Source organism: Eptatretus burgeri, chromosome 11, assembly GCF_056783735.1.
Source record: "Eptatretus burgeri isolate ZD-2024b chromosome 11, Ebu_testis_v1, whole genome shotgun sequence".
Taxonomy (NCBI): domain Eukaryota; kingdom Metazoa; phylum Chordata; class Myxini; order Myxiniformes; family Myxinidae; genus Eptatretus; species Eptatretus burgeri.
The window spans coordinates 10,011,012-10,034,608 of NC_140971.1; the positions used below are offsets into that span (position 1 = coordinate 10,011,012).

A 23,597-nucleotide genomic window follows, 5' to 3' on the forward strand; every position below is an offset into this window, starting at 1 on the left:
TTGGCTGACCGGGTCGATGTGTTCGCGCTGGGCCAGGTCCAAAGTGGGCCGGTCACGGCCAGACAGGTCGCGGTGGAATCGGCTCGTGATCCGGTGCTCGCCCGTGTCGTCCAGGCAATTTCTACGGGGAATTGGAGCAATCTGCCTTCGACACCGGCATTTCAACCTTTCACGTCACGCGCATCAGAGCTGTCGTTGGTCCAACGGTGCATTATGTGGGGAATGAGGACGGTGATTCCACCGAAGTTCAGGCAGCGGTGTTTGGAAGAACTGCATGTCAGTCACCTTGGCGTCGTGAAGACCAAGAGTCTTGCTCGTAGCCTTTTGTGGTGGCCGGGGTTGGACAAAGACATTGAGCTGTTGGTTAAGCGTTGCGCCACGTGCCAAACAGATGCTGATAACCCGCGTCGAGCTTCGGGACTATGGCCTACCCCAGACAGAGCCTGGCAGAGGGTCCATGTAGATTTTGCGGGGCCGGTTAATGGCAAAATGTTTTTGGTTGTGATCAATGCATTCTCTAAATGGCCGGAGGTTGTAGTAATGCAGCATACATCAGCAAACATTACAGTAGAGAAACTGCGGATGATCTTTGCTAATAAAGGGTTACCGGAGATCCTGGTCTCTGATAACGGTCCGCAGTTCATCGCGGGTGTATTTGATGAGTTTATGCGCCAAAATGGTATTCGAAATCTAAGGTCCGCACCGTATCATCCTGAGACGAATGGGCAAGCTGAGTCGTTTGTTAAGATGTTGAAACGGGCTTTGCGCAGGGGGAGGGAGGTGTTGCACCTGTGCAGACGGTGGTCGATGTCTTTTTGCTCCATTACAGGAACGCAATTCATCCTGTCACGGGTGATTCGCCTGCCATTCGTCTCTATGGACGGGCATTCCGGTCCAGACTGGATTTGCTGCGACCTGGAGGGTCGGGGAGTGGGGCGGTGTCGCGTCCGACGCGGCTGCGCAGCTTCGATATGGGACAACGGGTAATGGTGCGCAATTATTTCTACAGCTCCAAATGGGTGCCGGCTGTGGTCTCTGTGGTACTGTGGCCGGCGAATTGCATGGTGCGGACTGATGGTGGGGAAGTGTGGAAGCGGCACGTGGACCAAATGCATGATCGCTGTCCAGCGTCACCCCCCCACACCCCCCCGGGCCGAACGATGTGGGACCCCCACCTGTAATGTCGCCGGCGCCAGACGTTGTATCGCCAGGGCCGGATGTGCCGACTCCCAGGGGGTTTTCGCCTGATTCTGTCCTACCCGGGGACGTCGGGCAGGCTGGTCGGCCGGGGGCGGTTGTTATTGCGGATGGCGCGAGTCCGGCGAGGGTGTCACCTCGACCAAGCCGGGAGGCGTCTGAGCCCAGACTGTCTGGCGGCGCTGCTCGTCCGAGGCGGGTCAGGGTGCGGCCGCGGTACTTGGAGGATTATGAGTGTTGATGGGTTTCAGGTGGTCATGTTATGATTGTCCTTTCATCATTTGACTTGTCATTTTACGAGGGGAGGAGTGTGCTGTATCACGTGATTGGGTTTTCGTATATCATGCCTCGCCTGCTAGGGGTGGCAGGAATGTACTTCCAGTCGCGCAATAAAGCGGAGTTGATGCTGGCACGCTTGCTTCTCGTGTTCCACTGCACCTCGTACACTATAGACACCCTTTCTAATTAGTGGATTCGGCTATTTCAGCCACACCCATTGCTGAGAGGTGTATAAAATAAAACACACAGCCATTCAATCTCCATCGGCAAACATTGGCAGTAGAATGGGCCATAATGAAGAGCTCAATGACTTTCAACGTGGCACCTTCATAGGATGCCACCTTTCCAACAAATCAGTTCGCCAAATTTCTGTCTTGCTAGAGCTGTCCCGGTGAGCTGTAAGTGCTGTTATTGTGAAGTGGAAACGTCTCGGAGCAAGAACAGCTCAGCCGGAAAGTGGTAGGCCACACAAGCTCACAGAACGGGACCGCCAAGTGCTGAAGTGTGGAGCATGGAAGAATCGTCCGTCGTCGGTTGCAACACTCACAACCGAGTTCCAAACTGCCTCTGGAAGCAACGTCAGCACAAGCACCGTTCGTCGAGAGCTTCATGAAATTGGTTTCCATGGCCAAGCAGCTGCACACAAGCCTAAGATCACCATGCGCCATGCCAAGCATCGGCTGGAGTGGTGTAAAGCTCACCGCCATTGAACTCTGGAGCAGTGGAAACGTGTTCTCTGGAGTGATGAATCACACTTCACCATCTAGTAGTCCGATGGATAAATCTGGGTTTGGTGGATGCCAGGAGAACACTACCTTCCAGAATGCATAGAGCCAACTGCAAAATTTGGTGGAGGAGGAATAAATGTCTGGGGCTGTTTTTCATGGTTCGGTCTCTGCCCCTTCGTTCCAGTGAAGGGAAATCTTAACGCTACAGCATACAATGACATTCGAGATGATTCTGTGCTTCCAACTTTGTGGCAACAGTTTGGGGAAGGCCCTTTCCTCTTTCAGCATGACAATGCCCCAGTGCACAAAGCGAGGTCCATACAGAAATGGTTTGTCGAGATCAGTGTGGAAGAACTTGACTGGCCCTGACCTCAACCCCATCGCACACCTTTGGGATGAATTGGAATGCCAACTGCGAGCCAGACCTAATCGCCCAACATCAGTGCTCGACCTCACTAATGCTCTTGTGGCTGAATTGAAGGAAATTCCCGCAGGAATGTTCCAACATCGAGTGGAAAGCCTTCCCAGAAAGAGTGGAGCCTGTTATAGCAACAAATGGGGGGGGGGGGGACCAACTCCATGTTAATGCCCATGATTATGGAATGACATGTTGGATGAGCAGATGTCTAGATACTTTTGACCATGTAGTGTATTTCGGTCATCTTACAAAGACAACACGTTTTTTTTTTTAACTCCATCACCGAAGGTGGACGAAGTCTATGTTTTCACCCCCATGTATGTTTGTCTGTGAGCAGGATATCGCAAAAAGTTGTGGACGGATTCAGATGCAATTTGGTGTAGACATGTTGGGTCGGCGACAAGGATAAAACGATTCGATTTCTGTGAAGATCCGGATTAGGATAGGAGAAAATTTTTTAAGTGATTCTTCACCAATGAGAGACACGACCGAAAATGATGTCTCTCACGATATCTCAAATAAAAAAGTTGCGGCTGGATTCAGACAAAACTCTGTGGACACGTTGGGTAGGTGACAAGGATGAAATGATTCGATTTCTGTGAAGATACGGATCATGATAGGAGAAATTTTTGGAGTGATTCTTCACCAATGAGAGACATGACCGAAAACGATGTCTCTCATGATATCTCAAAAAAAAGCTGTGGTTGGATTAGGCCAAAACTCGGTGGACACGTTGGGTCGGTGATAAGGATGAAATGATTCGATTCCTGTGAAGATCCGGATCAGGATAGGATAATTTTTTAAAAGTGATTCTTCACCAATGAGAGACATGACCAAAAACGATGTCTCTCACGATATCTCAAAAAAACAAAGTTGTGGCTGGATTCGGACAAAACTCGGTGGACACGTTGGGTAGGTGACAAAGATGAAATGATTCGATTTCTGTGAAGATCCGGATCAGGATAGCAGAAATTTTTGGAGTGATTCTTCACCAATGAGAGACATGACCAAAAACGATGTCTCTCACGATATCTCAAAAACAAAGCTGTGGTTGGATTCGGCCAAAACTCGGTGGACACGTTGGGTCGGTGATAAGGATGAAATGACTCGATTCCTGTGAAGATACGGATGAGGATAGGATAATTTTTTAAAAGTGATTCTTCACCAATGAGAGACATGACCAAAAACGATGTCTCTCACGATATCTCAAAAAACAAAGTTGTGGCTGGATTCGGACAAAACTCGGTGGACACGTTGGGTAGGTGACAAGGATGAAATGATTCGATTTCGCCCTCAGCACCCCTCCTTCCCGCGCGCCTGAGGTTCGCGCTCCACCAAGTCCCGATCTCGTTTCACATTTAATACAAGGAGGGACAAAAATCCAATTTCTGGTTAATAAACGTGACAAATAGCATCATGTTCATGGTTTATAATTGTTTTATACATGGAATGTTTCACATACCATCTTGTGACAGAATAAAACTGACTGGATCGGTGTTGGAAAAGAATTCCTCAAAACAGGCGAGAATGTACCACAGAGAACACCTTCAACCCTCGGGATTTCGGGGTCTCTCACTCGAGGTCCCGAACCTCACCCGTCAAGGCTCGGTCTGTATATCCGTGCTCACCGTCGTGCCTCCAGCACGGCACAAACAAGCCTCACGATCGTTTACCTCAGCAAATTGACGGGTTTTCGATGATAAGCTTCAGTCAGTCGAATTAATTTCAGAACTACAACGTCAGTCGGCACGACAAGTTACCGTCATGTGTCGTCAGTAAAAAAAAAAACACGGAGCTTCGTCACCAAAATCGTTTAAAATCAGCTTTGTCGTGTAATCCGGTTAATTCGACCATGGCGGTGTAGTAAGTGTTGATGCCTTGTGCGATAATTATTTATCTTCATTTGCCGTGTAACGTGCATTTTGTCCTTTTTGCCGTCGTTCACCGTGAACCTTCAGTATCCTGAAACGTTAAATCGAAGGAATGAATGAATGAATGAATCCTTCGTCTTTTACCTCGTTCTGTTGCATTTCCTTCATCGGTGAATGTGTGACGTGTTTCAGTGATTTGACGTTCGCGCCCAACACGGTGCGCGTCCTTTAAAAGCAAACAAACAGCAGGTTCTGAGGTAATCGCCGCCACCATGTTGCTGCTGCTGCTTTGCGCGGCGCTGGTTGTGCTTTTCGTTCTTCTTTACCTGCTTTCACCGCGTCTGCCTCCTCGAGCCGTTTCACTCAACGGCGCACACGTCGTGGTTAGTGCGGTGACCTACGTGCGGGAAGGTTTGGGAATTATTTTGCCATCGTTGGATGATTATCCCGACCCCGTTCTCGTATCCTGTGAGGATTGTCGGTGTTGCTGTTTGTTGTTGTTGTTTTAAAAAAAAATGTCTATTTCAGATAAATGCAAAGAAATTTAAAAAAAATAAAATAATGTGTATTGGTTTAATGTTGGCATTAATATATATATTTATATATATATATATATTTTTTTTTTTTGGGGGGGGTGGGGTAATGTTGGTCTAAACCTTAAAGACCCTTCGAAGACCCACCCGGTCTCGCGGACCTGGCCGCTCCTTCAGGTCCCACGCACATATTGGCCTACAGGCCCGTCTGCCCCCTTGTCTATGAGGGTGACTTCTTTCCTTTGCTTTTGAGTAAATGTGGGTTGGCGCCGTGTCTTGTAAAGTAGAACTGTGTAAGTGTTGCCGTGTCTACGCGTATTCGGTTGTAACTCTGCGTCGTTGTTTCTTTTGTTTTCCTTAAATAGGTGCATTCTGACTGTTTGGCTGTATATGTGTGCTTTCCGTGTGTCGCGTAATAAATGTGCATTGTCTGAACTGTTTTCCCGTTTCGCTTCGTCTTTTCTTTATTGACCCTCCATCCTGCTTCACGTAAAAGGGTTCGTAGTGGGCTTAAAACACCTGAAGATTAATCGGAACCGTCAAGGCCGACGATAACACCGCTCGGTTATCCCGATAGCACGGAACGGACCGCTTAAGCGGTTTGTGTCCGGAGGCGGCCTGCGGCGAGGTATGATCGCCCGGTCGACCATCTGCGCAGGTACTTAGGGAGATCGAATTTGGCGAGCAACCCTATCCTGCGCGGGTGAGCAATTGGCACGGTCGTGGTGGGGTTAAAACCCCACCCGTGACTAGCTCCCGGCGTTGTTCCGAGGGGGTCACGACAGAATTGTCCGTTCCGGTGGGCGAGGCGGCCACCATTCGAGTCGAGCGGCCGATCGCACGCCGGTGGGCGCGAATTCGCAACACTATACAGCAGTGATCTTCACTATTTTGAGGGGGGCCACTTTTGCCAATACGACTTCAGTGTGAGAGCTGCCACTCCGCCTGCAGGACTCCATAATGGCTGCTGTTGGGTCCCACCTCCACATACTCGTCTTCGTTGTGGTTAACTGGGCTGCAAGCGTAATTGTTTATTTACTGCAAACATATCCTCATGTAGTGATGTTACTTTTATGCTTTGTGTTGGAACACTCATTTGAAATCATTGGGTTAATTTCAGAACATTTGTGGTGGATTATGATGGTTTTTCCACATTTGTGTATTATCGGCCGCACTTCAGGCTACCCGTGGCTCATGGGTCATGCAATGAAGAACAGGCCTGGAGAGGGAGGCTTGGCATGAAACTGCATTATCCTGTTCATGGTTCATCGAAATTTGCTCATGTTCAAATCCCATAATACCATGTATGTTGGATCCATTTTCTACTGACATCCTTGTAATTGATGTAAAAGTACACTGATCCCTCCTAATGTAGTTGTCCTGGACATGATATTTTACTGCAAGCTTCTCCATGAGCATGAAATAACTTCAGGTGGCTGGCTTAAGATCTTAGGGTCTTGAGTTTGAGCCCTTGTCGTGCTATTAAATAACACCAGGTAGGTTGACTCAGCCTGTCATCCTTCTGAGGTCAGCAAAATGAGTACCAGCTCACTGAAAATAGGGGGCAATTTGCATCGGTGGCACAGCCACTCTCGCAGCACTGATGTAACCAGCAGCCCCAGGCTGCATTCAAAATAATGAATTAAATAAGAGTGAGAATTGCTTTGCAATACATGTCCCCGACCGATGTGATGTTTTCGAAGTTTAAAAAGGGCATAACTCTGAAAAATTGACGAAACGCCCTGAAACTCGAACTTTTTCTGTAACGTATTGTTACGTTTGAGGGGGGGGGGTATGCATTCAAAGGGTAATTAGGATGTTTAATTAGGTATGCCATGCTGTTCGAATTTACCAGGATCTCGATGTAATAAGTAGTAATTCAGTGGTGATAAGTTGTCTAGTAAATGTTCATTTCTTCAAGGGGGAAATGATAATTGTCATGTAATTAGATAGGGACACGGGATAGGGTAAGTGTGTCTGTGTAAACCCCTTTTAGTAGTCCCTGGAGGCTGGCCGTGACGTCACAGGACAGGGCTGCGTATGGCTCCGCCCCGTGATCACGATTGGCAGAAGGCGACGGCGGTGGGCCAATAAACGGCTCGATTGGAAGTGACGAGGACGGGAGGATAAAAAGGTTCTGCTCGGGGTCGAAAAGGAAGAGGAAGAAGATCACAACCAAAAGATCGTGTTTTTTTTGGTGTGGAGGCTGTTGCTCGGAGAGCGTCCTTGTTGTTGTGCTGAGTCGATCGTGTTCTTCATCGTGTCTTGGAGCCTTGCTGAGCCTCGTGCCTCACCTTGGTTGGCTCTGGGGTTCTGCTGACTCGGAGTACGGGGTCGGACGGCGGGCGGACCTGCCTCCCTCTCCTGCTCGCAACTTGGCGCCAGAACTGGTTCCCTGGCGGCTGTGAGCGGACTTGGGCCAAGACCAGGAGGTCGACAGCACCACGGTTTCTCCTGCCCCCCCCTGACGAGAGCAAGGCCAGCTCGTCCGACGCCGATCCAGGGACAGTTGCGTCCACACCACAGTCCAGCCTGACCACCAGAAATAGCGTGTGTGTGTGTGTGTGTGTGTGTGTGTGTGTGTGTGTGTGTGTGTGTGTGTGTGTGTGTGTGTGTGTGTGTGTGTGTGTGTGTGTGTGTGTGTGTGTGCGTGCGTGCGTGCGTGCGTGCGTGCGTGCGTGCGCGCGCGCGTGCGTGCGTGTGTGTGTGTGTGTGTGTGTGTGTGTGTGTGTGCACGTACCTGGCGCCTTAGAGGTTTCAGATCTGTATATTCATTGGAATTGTCTGTTTTTCCCACACCATCCCGTCGAATCGCCCCGGATCCCTCTTCTTGCCGAGTCTTGTTATTTCTGGTTAATAGTAAAAACGAATAAACATCATCAACTCAGTGAAAAGTGACTCGTGCCACCTTCCTCGTCCCGTTTGCGGTAGAGCGATTAGAACCGCCATGTTTGGGTTATAAATAAATAAACCGCCTCCATCGTTTCGGCTCATTCTACGTTGGCGGGACTGTTTAAGTCCCGTGGACGTCACATTGGTGTCAGGGTGTTGGATGTTCGAACCCCTCTAAATTATATTTGGTATCGGGAGAATATACCAAGATTAAAATCTCGCCACGAATTGGAATATAAAATCACTGCAGAAAAGCGCGCGAGCGCGGGAAAATTTTGGCAGGATTTTTCAAATTTAAATTAATTGGCGGCAAACGGGACTTCTGCACCATGGCGGATGTGCAGATGTTTGAGGAGGAAGGCCACGTGTCTGGCAGCGAGTCGGGGGAAGAAGGGAGAGACGGGATTAGGGTTGGATCCTCCCCCATTCCGAGCGTGGACCGTGCTTCATTGCCCGTAACGGGCCGGCAGCGCCGGAAACCGGCGCGATGTCTATCCAGACAATGTTGGAACGTTTAATAGCGGACATGACGGTACAAATGGCAAATCAATTCGTGACACAGAGGGCAAAAATGACGGCACAGGGGGCAGAGATGGCGGATCGATTGGGGGTAATGGGGGAACAGTTGGGTGCACGGATTGATTTAATGAGGGATGAATTGGGGGAAAAGATGGAGAAAATGAAAACTGAGATGCAGGAGTGTGTGGATGTTAAATTGGGAGAAATACAAAGTAAATTCGAGGATAGATTGGAGGAAACAAAGGTAGAAATTACATTGGAGGGGGAAAATATACGAAAAAAATTGGTAGATAAAATTGATGCAACGAACATTCGGGTTGATAAAGTGGATGAAAGCCTGGAACGTCATCGTGCCTGTGTGGATGCTCGTATGCAGCTGCAAGTTGAAGAGTGGGGAGAGCTGAGGAAGCAAGGGATGAATTTGGCTTTGGAGGTAAAAGGATTGGAGGCTCGCTTGGACTAACAAGATAAAATTATGAGCCAAGATGAAGTCTTGGATAAAGGCCTGGTAGAGCCGTCTTTTGTAAGTGGAGTGTCCGGGTTGGTTGAGGAGCAGCTACAAACTCGCGACGGAGCCTTGGAGGAGGTTGTGCGGGCCCAGAGGATCCTGCGGGAAGAGGTGAATCGGTCCATTCAACGTTTGGAACAGGAGGCAAAATTGACCCATGAGACCCTCACCACAAAACATCTTTGGCCACAGTGGGCTCCGAAATTGGATACGCAGCCACAAGGGTGTTTGATCCCTGGGCTGGATTCGGACAAGGGAGAAACTGAGAAGCGGGCCACCGTAAAAGTGATCCCCCTGGTAAATTTCGACGGGTCAGGGAGCGTTGAAGCTTTTCTGACGCAATTTGAGTGCATTTCCCGACTAAATGAGCGGGAACGTACAGGGAATTTGGTGGCAACGTTGCGGGGACCAGCCACAGATGTGTTAAACGTGACCGCGGAGGGGATGTTGACCAGCTCCCACATTTGCGAGGCGTTGAGCCGTCGGTTTGGGTTCGCGGCAAACTGTGATCTGGTGCGGGCCCAGCTCCAGCACCGCAAATTAAAGCCGGGTGAGACAGTGCAGGAGCTGGCACAGGACATTTACCAATCAGTCAGGATCGCGTATCGGGACCTTACAGTGGAGGCATGGGACAGACTGGCACTCAATTTTTAGCTGCTCTTCCTGACCCTGAGGTCCGAGCGCTAGTGGAGTTACAGGATCCACCCACCGTTCACCGAGCGGCCGAGTGCGCGGCCAGGCTGGCCTCGTGGAGTTGGCCGGGTCGGGTTCCAGAGAGACCATCGGTGACGATCCGACAGGCGGAGATCCAGGATCAGGGAGGGGGGCTGGGAGAAATTGGCATTACCCAAATGTTTCAGGAAATTTGCCAGAAACTTAAGTTTGATAAGGGGTAATTCGGTAGTTGGTGTGCCAAAGCGGCGGGGTCCAGCCCAGCCAATAGAGCAATTCGATTATGGCCGAGGGGGTCCGGAACCGGAAGAGACATTACACCGATACCCACGGGGGCCTTTTATGGGGAGTTGTTTCCGGTGCGGGCGAAGAGGACACATGCAACGATATTGCCGGTACCCGGCTATGGAGAGACCCTCCAATAGACTTTCAAGCCCGGAGAGGATGAATCCTCCTGCTGAACCGCCAGGTCTATCCGAGATGCCCTTTCATAGGTCGGGTCCGGAGATCACTGTCGGGGGTCCGGGAGACTAGATCGGGCTGAGCATATACGGCCATGCTCGGCTGCTAAGATTGTGGCGAAGTGCCCTCCTTTGGTGGGAAAATTGGCATGGGTTTATAAGTTCTGCTGGGTTTTAGAGTGACAATCGGGACAGTGGGTAATTGGAAACAAAGCGGGCACAAGTGGCTGTCCAATGGCTAGTGCGTGGATCGGGTGAGAAGTGCTGTGTGAGTTGTTTTAAGTGAGGAAGTGAAATGTATGGTGCACACATTGTTTTTTTTATTGGGCATGGTGTAACAGGGAAGGTCATGGTCGGTGAAGTGTTAGAAATGCATGTGTCACATGTAAGGCCGATGGGGTGGGGGAGTCATGTGGGTTTTGTGGGTGGGGATGATGTGCTTGTCCACAGGGATTGCTGAAGCTCACGGTGAGCGGGAATTGCGACCCCCTTCAAGGAGATTCACCACCTGGTGGCTAATGGTGACAGTGTCTGGAGGCAACTGGGAGAGGTTCTGGTTGGGCGACCAAGGCGGGTAGGACCTTGGCGACCCAGGAAGGCCAGAGGAGCCAGTGAGACCCCTTCCAGAGTGTTGTACGGGATGAGAGCTGATGGCTACCAAGGGGGTGGGAATCAAAGGGAGCGGGGCGGAGAAACGTCTGGGTTGGACTAAAGCTTACCTGTGGGCATGGTTGCACCTGAGATGCCCCATCTTGTGGTAACCCACCCCACGGCCACGACGGGATTCAGCCTGCATGATTAAAATGAGGACCATGACCTAGAAATGTGATGATGACCATGGTGTGAGTGTTGTGAAGATGTGTGAGTCCCACTCGATCCCGCACAACTTGACATGTGCAGCAAGGGCATGAAGTCCGCATAATTTTGGGGCAAGCAAATTTGAAAATTGGCTCCCCAGGTAACGCTGGGTCTATTAGCATCCACTGGGGGAGGCGGTCAAGTGTAAATATCCTGTGAATAGTGTCGTTAAGGCTTAGAGTAGGAATGTAAAGTATAAGTGTTGTGTTTTTGTGGAACCTTTTGTTTCCCCTCCCCAGATCACTGGAAGAGTGCTGGGCAAGAGCGATGATCCAGAAGATGGAGTGCAACTTCGCTCAGTGCTCTCATGTGATAAAATAAAAAAATTAAAAAAAATGAATGATTGTTTAGGCGAGGATAAGGCCATAAGGGGGTAGTACATTAAGCAGGATAGGTAAGTTAGCTGCGACTCGCTGCCCATTGCCCCTCCTATTTTATTTAGTTAGGTTAATTAGGTGTGAGTCAGTAAGTGTTAAGGCTGGTACGGTAGCGCCTGTGATACACCTTGCAGGCGCTGCGGTACCAGAGGAGGGGGCAGTGTTATGTTTGAGGGGGGGGTATGCATTCAAAGGGTAATTAGGATGTTCAATTAGGTATGCCATGCTGTTCGAGTTTACCAGGATCTCGATGTAACAAGTAGCAATTCAGTGGTTATAAGTTGTCTAGTAAATGTTCATTTCTTCAAGGGGGAAAATGATAATTGTCACGTAATTAGATAGGGACACGGGATAGGGTAAGTGTGTCTGCGTAAACCCCTTTTGGTATTCTCTGGAGACTGGCCGTGACGTCACAGGACAGTGCAGCGGATGGCTCCGCCCCGTGATCACGATTGGCAGAAGGCGACGGCGGTGGGCCAATAAACGGCTCGATTGGAAGTGACGAGGACAGGAGGATAAAAAGGTTCTGTTCGGGGTCGAAAAGGAAGAGGAAGAAGATCACAACCAAAAGATCGTGTTTTTTTGGTGTGGAGGCTGTTGCGCGGAGAGCGTCCTTGTTGTTGTGCTGAGTCGATCGTGTTCTTCATCGTGTCTTGGAGCCTTGCTGAGCCTCGTGCCTCACCTTGGTTGGCTCTGGGGTTCTGCTGACTCGGAGTACGGGGTCGAACGGCGGGCGGACCTGCCTCCCTCTCCTGCTCGCAACTTGGCGCCAGAACTGGTTCCCTGGCAGCTGTGAGCGGACTTGGGCCAAGACCAGGAGGTCGACAGCACCACGGTTTCTCCTGCCCCCCCTGACGAGAGCAAGGCCAGCTCGTCCGACGCCGATCCAGGGACAGTTGCGTCCACACCACGGTCCAGCCTGACCACCAGAAATAGCTGCGTGTGTGTGTGTGTGTGTGTGTGTGTGTGTGTGTGTGTGTGTGTGTGTGTGTGTGTGTGTGTGTGTGTGTGTGTGTGTGTGTGTGTGTGTGTGTGTGTGTGTGTGTGTGTGTGTGTGTGTGTGTGCTTGGCGCCTTAGAGGTTTGAGGTCTGTGTTTTCCCCACGCCCGATCCCACACCATCCCGTCGAATCGCCCCGGATCCTCTTCTCCCCGGATCCCGGGATTATCCCCGGATAATCGAACAAGATCCGAGCCTTGTTATTTCTGGTTAATAGTAAAAACGAATAAACATCATCAACTCAGTGAAAAGTGACTCGTGCCACCTTCCTCGTCCCGTTTGCGGTAGAGCGATTAGAACCGCCATGTTTGGGTTATAAATAAATAAACCGCCTCCATCGTTTCGGCTCATTCTACGTTGGCGGGACTGTTCAAGTCCCGTGGACGTCACAGTATCATAATAAAGCCACATACCAAGTTTCAGTTGAATATGTTACAGGGTGTGTGTGGGGGGGGGGGGGGGGAAAGTCTGGAAAACCACAAGTGGGATGGACAGACTGAGAGCAAACCTATAATCCCTTCTGTGAAACCTGTTGGGGACCAATAATTTTTGAGGAAGAAGACAAATGGGGGAGAAAGAACACAAGACTGTCATTGTAGACCATCTGTAGCTTTTCAAAGAAATGGTTAATACTTCCTGAAACCACGTGACTCATTCCAATATCCAGGATTTCTCTAGTAACTCCTCTTTTGCAACGCTATGGAGCGATTATCTCTCCGCATAGGGTGAAAGGCTGCGGGCTCGGCTTCCTTCAACTACTTGAGAATGAACAGTACCATCAGTGGAAGATAACACGTGCTCAGACCATTTTTCCAAATAGATGTACATTTCCTCAATTTTGAGCAAGCCTTGTACATGGCAGCTCTGGGAATTCAGGTTCTGATACCTCCAAGGTTTGGTCCAGTATAAAATGCTATCTTTATGGTGGGGTGATGATAATCTGTCATGTACTCTTGCCCTCAATTCAGCACGGAACTGCTCTTTGTGTTGCAAGTGAACACATTATTCAGTTTTCTTCAAAGCAGTGGTGGGGGCAACCAATGTGAATGCAAGGGCTGTATTGTTGTGGGGTCGGTGGTGAGGAACGGACGCCAGGTGGAGTAGTAGAGTAGTCTCCCACCGAACACCCGGGATTGTAGGTCGTAACCTTCAGACAACTCTGAAGATCACGGATCACTTGAGGACCGTGATCACTAATTCTCTGACGGCGTGGGAAAGGGTTAATAGCCAAATTTCAAGATACCTAAGTACCCACGTCGTCAAATTACCGGGGAAGTCACACCCTCAACGGACTCTGTCGAACCGGGTGGCTCTAGCGACCTCGGTCCGGTGTAACCGAGCGGAATTACCAAAGTCCGTCAGTCCAAACGACAACTTGCAGCCCAATCGGCTTACTGGTTCTCAAGCACGAACCGTGCTGGGTTAATAGTAGAAAGCACGACTAGCTGGTACATTGAACAATTGGGGGTTTATTTATAATGGGGCAGGGGAGAACAAAGAGCAGAGTTAAAACCGAATATGAGAAATGCAATTTATATTTACAAACAATCACTTAGCAATTTCTACTTAAGGACGGAGCCCACGGACACAAACACACACACACACACACACCCAAAATAAATGGACCCCGTCGGGTCTTTATTGGACCTTCCAGCCGAGGAGGATAGGTCAGCTGGGGGAGTCAAGGTCTGACCAGGTACCTGTCCGCCTCGTGCGGTCACACCGGACTCCAACCCACCATGGTGGGACTCGAACCCACATCCCGGAATCCACTGAGCCCATGATCATGGCTGCTCGACCACCACCACGAGGAGCCCCGCAAAAGACCGCAGACCACGACTGCTGACGACGACTCTCACGATGCACACCAAGAGCAATGGCCACGATGACTGCTGTACTCTCCCTTTTGCGAGGTCTGAGGGATTTCTTCCCCTGGCCACTCGCCTCCTGATTGGATGGTGGCAAACATACCATCTGGCTTGACGGGGCCGCTCTGAGGTAACTCTTCTCCGGATGGGTCGGGGGCTTCTGAGGTACTCCTATCCCTCATTGTTTGCGAGGCACACCCATCTCGCTGGGTGGAGTCGACCTCACCCCACCTATGCCCGTGGCTCCGAACACGTGCGTAATGGCGATGATTGAGCGAAGGGGAGATTTAATGTAAAAAAAAAAAAATAAAAAAACCTGACTATATAGAAACCCGCAGCGCACACATGAAATTAACCCATTAGACAGAAGGATGGGACCCTAACTATACACATACTTATCGAAATAACTAAGCTCAGGGACTGCTGTCTGTGTGCAAATGGCTTCCAAATCCTTAACAGTATGTCAGGCCCTTGAATGGCTGCAACACCCCTTTTATTGCAATTACAAGGCCAAACTAGAATGGCATGTGGTACAGTGCATACCTCCACCAGGCTGAAAAGTTTTACATTTTGTTTTCCACTGATAGACCGGATCTGAATCCAGACCTGAACCAAAATCGAATCGGCTTGTTCTTGTCACTTACCCAACTCATCTTCCTAGTTTTGTCATGACTCGTCCACAACTTTTTGAAATATCGTTTTTGGCCACATCTCTCAATGGTGACTAATCACTTAAATTAAACAAAATTCTCGTATCCGGAATTGGATCTTAACCAAAATGGAATTTCTTCTTCTTTGTCATTCACCCAACCTGTGCACCAAGTTTTGGCTGAATCTGTCTTCAACTTTTTTGAGATATCCTGCTCACAGATAGATCGACAGGGTGAAAACATAACCTCTGTCCACCTTTGGTGGCAGAGGTAATGATTCATATTAATACAAATCAACACACACACGTTTATTGAAATGCCCTCCAGGAATGAGTGAAGGTGATGTTGGCTCAATTCTATCTGCAGGTCACAGGAGGTTCGAGTGGCATTGGCAAGGCTATCGCCATCGAGTGTGTCAAGCGAGGAGCATTTGTCACACTTGTCGCTCGCAATGAGGTGCGTACACCTGTGTTCATTTTTATTAAAGGACATTCTTAGTTGTCCTTCATCCTCTCGATGTTGTTTGATGTTATGAACCGTGCCACAACTTGTTGTGGACATCATCGTAATCCAGTGGGAATAATAAACCTGCACTTTCATGCTCATTAGAAAAAGGAAGTGGTTTAAAAATGGACTCGTTCTCATTACATTTTGATTGATTGCACGTAAATGCATGAGCTTTCGGAGCATGTACAGACATTGGCATTGAGTGGGGGAAGGAAAGGGTGTTGTTTGCATTTCAAACTGACTCACTGCTTCAAAAAAAACCCCCATTTATAAGTGGAAATTGTAGCTGGAAGTAGCTTTGACAAACTTGTGATGATGAAAGTTTTAAAATTGATCAACACTGTAGTAATTGATTATTGATAACCAATAGATTAACCTCTTTTCTGCCTGTCCCCCTACCAACCCCTAATTTTATGATTAAGTGAAAGTGCATGTTTTTCCTTATTTATCAAAGTTGATGAATTATATTTCAAGTAATCAGCTCATCACATTCCCCACCATTTCCTTCCCTCTGTGGGGTGGGGGTGAAGTGAATTATCATTTGATTAATTCATTCATCAATTATCTTTTTTGGGAAAAATCAGGTTCCAATGCATACTTTGTGATATTCCACATGCTGAACAAGGAAGGTATAGTCTGTGATGTAAGGAGGTCGTGCCTGAGCAGAAAATGTAGTTTTATTATATAACAAGCATTGAACCCGTTGAATCGCTGATTTGTTGAACAACATAACTAGTTTTTCTTAAAGTATAATAATAGTTAATTGACGGCAAATATTTGCAAAAAAAATTCTATTCCAGAAACCTTTTGTTTACTTCTGACAACCCAGTGTAAATTTTGGTAATACACACACGTATTCACCAAAGAAAAAATATAATGACTTCGTTTTATGTTCCCAGGGATCAGACGTTATGTCGTTTTTGTTTTCTCATTGAGTCCTGAATAATATACCGCCGTAAAGGCCGAGCCGAGCAACACTATAATGATGTCCCAGCCGTAATGCCATCTTACTAAATCCGTCATCCTGAGCCCTCACCACTGCCATTCAACCCGTTGCCTTGGGATGTCAGATGGAGTCGTTGTGGTGTTCATCTGGCATCAATATAGCGACGGGATGGGTTCAGTGCTGGATGCCGGGATGATGTGTATGTCCATAGAGGCCTAGCCGAGCACTCGACGTTACGATGTAATGACGTCCCAGCAAAAATAGTGTACATGCAAAAAAACATCCTTTCACTAAAAGTACATGCAAAACCGATGACACTTTCATTCAATTAAACATCCCTGGGCTCCCATTTTAGCAACAGAGAGTAGGAGGTTCCATTGAGAGCAATATGTTGACTGGGTTAGTGGAGGAAGTACGAAAGTCAGATATGAAGGTGGCCTTGTATGCAGTGAGCTGAGCAAGCAGAGCAGGATGCTTGTCCAGGGAGATGGTCCTGTCCTCTTGTTTGAGATTCCTATGACTTGAAAGAAGCAGCAGCATGTCCATAGTTGACTGACTTGAATGGAATTCAAATTTATGGTCAGAGGCTGTTTGAAATTTATCTGTTTGAAATTGAAAAGAGGACTGACAAATTCATCAGGCTGTTTGAAAAGAGGAAAGTCTCGTCTGAAACGATTATTCATTTCCTGACTGATTTTTTTTTTTTTTTTTTTTTTTTTTCTAAACATAATGTGAGAGCTGTAATAAACACAAATCACTCTCTTATGTGCATATAGACAGCCTGTAACGCAGGAGTTGACATGAGACAAGGACGGCCTTTGACCTTGGCGAGGGAAGGGGGGGGCTCTCTCACAGGAATTGAGCTACTTCCCAGAACACGATGGATGCCGGGGGTACCATCTAGTGCTAGCGCTTTTCATACCAGTCAGCAAGGGATTTTAGGGAGAAATCTCCCTCTCTGTTTTTTGCCATGGAATATCCTCCAAATGTAGTGTCTAGTGAGGAAGCAGCACGTAACATTCTTAGTCTGGTACGATTCAAATAGGGTCGAACTTTAACCACCGACCTACCAGCCTCTGAGCAGACGCTTTAACCACAGTGCCACTGAGCATATATGGAAATACTAATATATTTACTGGTTTGTAGTGGAGACTATCTGCTTTTGTGCATCAGTGGTATTAGCTGTGTTCAAGGTGGATGGAAGCTGAAGGATGGGTTGAGGATTGTAGATGGAGCAGAATTTGATAATGTGGTCACTGATGCTATCTGGGCCCATTGTCAAGGCTGGACAGAACTTTTTCTGCCTTCTCAGGTGAGGACAGTAAACACTACAGTGCAAAGTTTGGACAAAGTGGGAATGGTTGTGTACATGAGATTTGGAGGCAGACAGTTGATGCATTATACTTTGTCTTAAGCAGAGTCTCTGTTGAGACTGTTTAGGTGAGGCAGGGGAGGAAGCATACACCAGTGATGGAGTTGATGACACTCGACCAGAACTTTGACAAAGGAGACTGGTTGGAGAGCTCAGGCTTAGTATTGGCAAGATGATGTTCTCTGCAATCATCAACTACTGGTATACATATTTTCTTAGTGAATGGAGAAAGCTTTACAGAAAATATAATTAAAATATTAGGAAGCGAACGTCAGTGTCTGTTAGGCTGTCAGTGTCATCTATTTCCCCCCCCCCCCTTTTCTCAACCATGCAGTTTTTATTTATAGGCTGTGACTTGTATTCTCTGAGAAAACCTTTCTCAATTTTTTTTTTTTTTTCAATGTTTCTGTACAGCAAAAGCTCATCGATGCCAAGGAAGAAGTGGAACAACATTTGATGAATGAGAAACAGGTGAAAACGACCAACTGTCTCAACATACCACCATGGCATGAGCACCTGTGTATTATAGTTCAGATATTTGGGGTGTTTATCCCATCAAATGTTTGAATTTTTTTGTGTACCTTGTTAATTGCTTCTCTCCCAGTCTGAAGCAAGAACCAGTAATGTCATGAAGGCAGAGTTACTTCGTGCATAGCACATGATGCTTCCTGCCTTCCAACTTGTACATAATCTGTGAGCAGGATATCTCAAAATGTTTTGGATGAAACTTGATGGACAGATTGGGTGTGTGACGAGTAGGAATTTATTCGATTTTAGTGAAGATCCAGATCTGTGATAATATATATATATATATATATATATATATATATATATATATATATATATATATATATATATATATATATATATATATATATATATATATATATATATATATATATATATATATATTTATTTTTTTTTTAAACTGATTCTTCACCACAGTCAAGGATATTGGTCTGAGTTCATTCCAAGCTGGTCTAGAAGTCTTGGGGATTGGGGAAACTTTTTTTTTTCCCCACTGTGCTGGAACAGTCTCTTTAAATGAATACTTTTAAGATATCTGTTAATCTTCTTCTTCTTCTTCTTGTTCTTCTTTCGGCTGCTCCCGTTAGGGGTCGCCACAGCGGATCATCCGTATGATCTGCATAGTGATTTGGCACATGTTTTACGCCGGATGCCCTTCCTGACGCAACCCTGGTCGCCTCTTACGACACAGGGATATGGTACACCTATTTTAACCAGGGTATACACCGGCCCAGTACACTGGTACTCACTTCGCCGACCTCGGAAGGATGACAGGCTGAGTCAACCCCCTGGTGTATTAATTCAGTGGCCCAACGGGGCTTGAACTCAGGACCTTTTGGATCCCAAGCCGCTGCCCTAATCACTGTGCCAACACCAGGCTTTTAAGACATCTGTTAATGGGGCACTGAATTCATAAGCAAATTCACCAATCAAATGGGCTAGGATTCAATCAGGGCCAGAAACTATATTGTAATTGATGTGTTGTAGGACTTTGTAGACTTCATGTTTCTCTACTTCTGGATGTGGAGCTGGTCAGTATGCCTGAACTGCCGGGCAATTTAAGGGGGTAACATCCTTCGCAATTTCCGCAAAGTGGTCATTAATGCAGCTGGCTATTGCATGGTCATCCTCTAGATTAGCATCAGGGGTGGCACTGGTAGAGTTTGATCCACCTCCGGTAGTCATGATCCAGATGCGACGGTACCACTGTACCAGGTTTAAAGATTTGACATTGAACTCGGTCATGATAGAAATGTTGTTTGGCCTCAACAATCAATTTAGGAATTTTATTTCTCACTTTCTTCTATTGCTTATTTCCTTGATTGAAAAGCTTTTGATGCTTTGTAATGAGACTTTTGATAAATGTAGTTATCCATGGTTTATCACCACATACAGCATGATATGTCAAAAAGTTCTGGACAAGTTGGGTAGGTGACGCAAACAAGCTGATTATATTTTGGTTCAGGTCTGGATGCAGATCCGGCCTATCGGTGTGATACAAAATGTATATTGTTCAGCCTGGTAGAGGTATGCGCTCCACCGAGTGCCGTTCTAGTTCCAAGTGTAATGACACGGTTAGGGTTAACTTTGTTGTCGCTAAATGGAACGAGCTGTGTTGAGGCACAATGGGTAGTGGAAATATATTCGATTTGTATCCTGTTTTTTTTTTTTTGTTTTTTTTTTATGTTTGCAGTTTTTGTACGATTCTTTTATCAAAATGATGTGTAGTTATTGCTGTTTGTTTTTCACACACAGGTTGTGCAGTGCATGTCTCTGGATGTGTCAAAGGATTTTGGGCAAGTTAAAAGTGTCATGAAACAGGTGAGTGCAGGAAATATGAATGATTATTGCCAAGGTTGGATACATTTGGTCTTTCCAGAGTTTTCCACACTGGGGGGATATATAAATAATATATTTGATAATGTATATATAATAATGCATATAATAAAATATATATGTGTGTGTGTGTGTACCATCAATAAATGTGAAACTTCAGAGCTGATGCAGCAGACATGTGGAATGAAGGGTTTAAATTTCAACTCTATTGGCCCCATGGTTTGGCAGCCATATTGGATTGAAGGATAAATATTAATTAATGTTTACTCTGGAACCGCTGCATCAATACAGGTGAAACTTCACAATTATAATCTAGCCGGCATGTGAAACGTAGGTTTAAAATTTCAACCCGATCAGTCACACGGTTTGGCAGCCAGAATTATTTGAATCTGAGAACTTTTAGATTTTTGTTTTTGTTTTTCCAGAAGGCTCGCTTGGCTGCACCTGAAAGTGTTTGAGGGTACAGGAATAGCAATTCAATTGATACCGCCAATGTCCCCAGGAAAAAGGGCTGACTGCATACGGAATACATAGATTGAACACTTTGTGCTACCCGGTTCGTAACGCGTCAGTCCCGTGCTGTATCGAAGCAGGGCTGTATTTGTATCACTATTAATGTTTTCTCTGGAACCACTTATCCTATTGAGGAAAAACTTTGCAACTATCACCTACAGAAAGTCTCACATTGTATCAAAGATGGATGTCAGGGTACCTGGTCATCACTGCCAGCAGTTATAAAGTGGCAGTTTTAGTTATTTTTTATTTCATAAAGTCTGCATGCATGTCGACCTGCCATCTTTCCCATGCAAACAGTTTCAGTTTGGTTGTTTATTCCTGGAGGATTAATTTGGGATCATTATAATCTTGATAATCGACCTTGGTCAGAGCACAAATTGCATTCTCCGTTGGAGTTCGCTTTGCAGCCAAATTTGGCCTTTAGCCAGCCATCTTTGAGACAAACCACATCACCATGTATAATTCCTGCCAACCTTCGCTTGCTGTTTTGGGTAGAGGCCGTCCACACAACAGTATATATTGGGAGTTTTGCCAGCTACTTATGTAGGTACAAAGTGAGAGTGCGCGTTCTCGCATAAGTCTGTTCTATGCATATGACCAGTTTCCGATTTATCGACAGTTGCTGTTGCGTCCTTCCTGGCAGAGAAGGATAAGAAACATTGTTGCACAGGGTGGAGTAATCTTTTTATATTTTTGCATTGGATATTCCAGTAATAAAGATATTATTTTATTTATTTGGAGAAGTCTGAACCCACAAAGAGGGAATGTAGGTTCAGGTTGCTTTTGGTTTTTCTCCTGTATTTGATGTTCTATGAACTTTCAGCTGAAAATTGGAACCAACCCTATTTTATATAATTAAAAGTGGATTAAGAAAACAATGCAGCTTCATTTATGAGACTCTTGCCTTTGGTGGGATGTTTTACAGGCTCAGGAAAAGCTGGGTCCTGTGGATATGCTCGTTAACTGTGCTGGCTTCTCCATTTCAGCGCGTTTTGAGGATTTTAAACCAGAGGAGTTCAGAGTAAGTTTTTGGATAATATCGAGTGATTGCTTTATGTGTGGCTGTCACTTTGTTGTACTCTAATTTTGTGTGTCCTTTCACAATTTGCAGAGGATTATGGAGGTAAATTACCTGGGCAGTGTTTATCCGACACTGGCTGTGATTCCCACCATGAAGGAGCGGCGTCATGGTCGCATTGTCTTTGTTTCATCTCAAGCTGGTCAGATAGGATTGATTGGCTATTCTGCCTATTCTGCCAGCAAGTTTGCCTTGCGAGGATTGTCTGAAGCTCTGCAGATGGAGGTTAGGTGTAAGAATAGAAATAATTGTACTTTCTGCCAAAGAACCATGCCATTATATATGTGTTTACTTTCGCCCTGTGCTTCCGATGTTTGACTTATTTTATGCACAAATGAAAATCGGCATCATGCCAATCGTTTTCGTTAAAAAAAATAATCAAAATATCTATTGAGCTCTTGTTATTTTGAAGGTGAATTTTTTTTTTTATACTTACTGCAAATTATCAGTAATTGCTTGATTATTGTGTTTTAGTAATTTTTAAACCATAGGCCAGGCACCCACGAAGAGACAAGTGGCTAGAAAATGAGTTTTGTCACAAAACTCTCTGGGGACTACTTTTTTTTTCTTTTTATAATTTGAAAGGTTAAATCGTACCACATCTTGTGTTAAAAGTCGGCGTCATGAAACTCAACAGTGTGTTTTTGTGAGAGGTGAAACAATTGTTTTCACAACCTTTTGCGACAAGAGTTTGATTGCAGGGTTTGGGTTCAGAAAAATCTCTCTTGGAAATGAAGGAATATTTTTGACAAATGACCACACATTGGAATAGCTATTGATCATAAATATTTGTCGCACTTTTCGTTTTAAAATGGTGGGATGCGGTGACATCATTCGCAGTCCGAAAAAAAAACATTTGTCATTTTGTTAATGCACTGTCATGTAAGGACCTGAAAGTCCCTGTGGTGTCCATCTTGTTTACCGTGTGTACCCCACCCCATCCCTCTCCCTTCCACAGATCTAATGTCTGTTCCCCATTGTTTTGTCCTTCCCTCTCCCACCCCTCTTATCTCCTGCTCTTCTTGTACGTTTTGTGTTTTAGCTCTCATACGATCCTCAACATTGTACACCAAAAAATAAAATACTGTGTATTAAAGTATAGAAATGTACCTTTCTTGCTTTTCTTTAGACCAAACCAAATTAAAGGTCACAAGTTTGTCTTGTTAGACCAAGCTATGATATTTGAGGAGGTTTTTTAGAAAGAAATTGAAAGCAAGCAAACTAATTATAAGTATATTTTGTGTATTCTAAAAATCGCACAATTCACACGTATGAATGAATACGCCTTGAGTGTAGGTCGGGATGAACAGTTTCAATAACTTAATGATGCACCTTATCCATGAAAATGCAAAAAGATGTGTAGGCCGATCAGAAGCACCCACATCCTATTATTGGGTCGCAATACAATACCCTCAAGGAGATTGTCAGGTGATTAATTGAAAGAAAGCCTGAAACTTAGTAATTTTACTTAGTAAGTCCTCCTCTCTCTCCCTACCCCCCCCCACTTTTCCCACCCCCGCTCATCATGACCTGCCCTTTGAGCATCATCATCACGTCAGAGCCTCCAAGGAGGATTACAGACTCGATATAGCTCGAGGATTACAGACATCTGTGCAATAGATGTAAGCACACATGGCAGTGCACGTGAAAATGTTTCTGTAACACGAGCAGACGTCTGGCACATTTTGTTTTCCGACGAGAACAGGATGTCAAGTTCCGTACCTCCTTGAGCTTCCAAGCCAATCACATTTTCTGCAGGTAAATCAAACCATCTACCAATGAATGAAAACACAACCTTGTATTGCTTGTTGGCCTTCACTGTGCCGTAACGCTTTTTCCCCCTTACTATCAAACGCATTTGTTGTTACACCCAGTGAAGGCATGCAAACCAATCGGGACACGACGCATTTCAACACCAATATTGGCAGCTTGGCTGCTGAGTATGATGAGACTGCTCCCTCCAACATCAGTTCTCAGGTACAAG

The 23,597-nt window shown here is 46.2% G+C and overlaps 2 protein-coding genes across 5 annotated transcripts in view; one reads left to right on the forward strand and one right to left on the reverse strand.

Annotated features, from left to right (window-relative positions):
- FAM204A (family with sequence similarity 204 member A) overlaps nt 1-4,398 on the reverse strand; it is a 37,566-nt gene extending 33,168 nt beyond the window's left edge. The window contains exon 1 of one of the 4 annotated variants that reach the window (XM_085845175.1): nt 4,218-4,398. The gene's annotated coding sequence lies outside the window, so the exon portion shown is untranslated. Of the gene's footprint in view, nt 1-4,084 lie in introns of all 4 variants that reach the window. The other 3 variants (XM_085845174.1, XM_085845176.1, XM_085845177.1) reach the window with 3 other exon arrangements.
- A 194-nt stretch (nt 4,399-4,592) lies between these two features.
- KDSR (3-ketodihydrosphingosine reductase) overlaps nt 4,593-23,597 on the forward strand; it is a 57,173-nt gene continuing 38,168 nt past the window's right edge. Inside the window, exons 1-6 of the mRNA XM_085845171.1 lie at nt 4,593-4,876; nt 15,197-15,286; nt 18,070-18,126; nt 19,939-20,004; nt 21,461-21,556; nt 21,647-21,838. Coding sequence (XP_085701297.1) covers nt 4,766-4,876; nt 15,197-15,286; nt 18,070-18,126; nt 19,939-20,004; nt 21,461-21,556; nt 21,647-21,838 — 612 coding nt within the window. The 5' untranslated portion in view covers nt 4,593-4,765. The remainder of the gene's footprint in view (nt 4,877-15,196; nt 15,287-18,069; nt 18,127-19,938; nt 20,005-21,460; nt 21,557-21,646; nt 21,839-23,597) is intronic.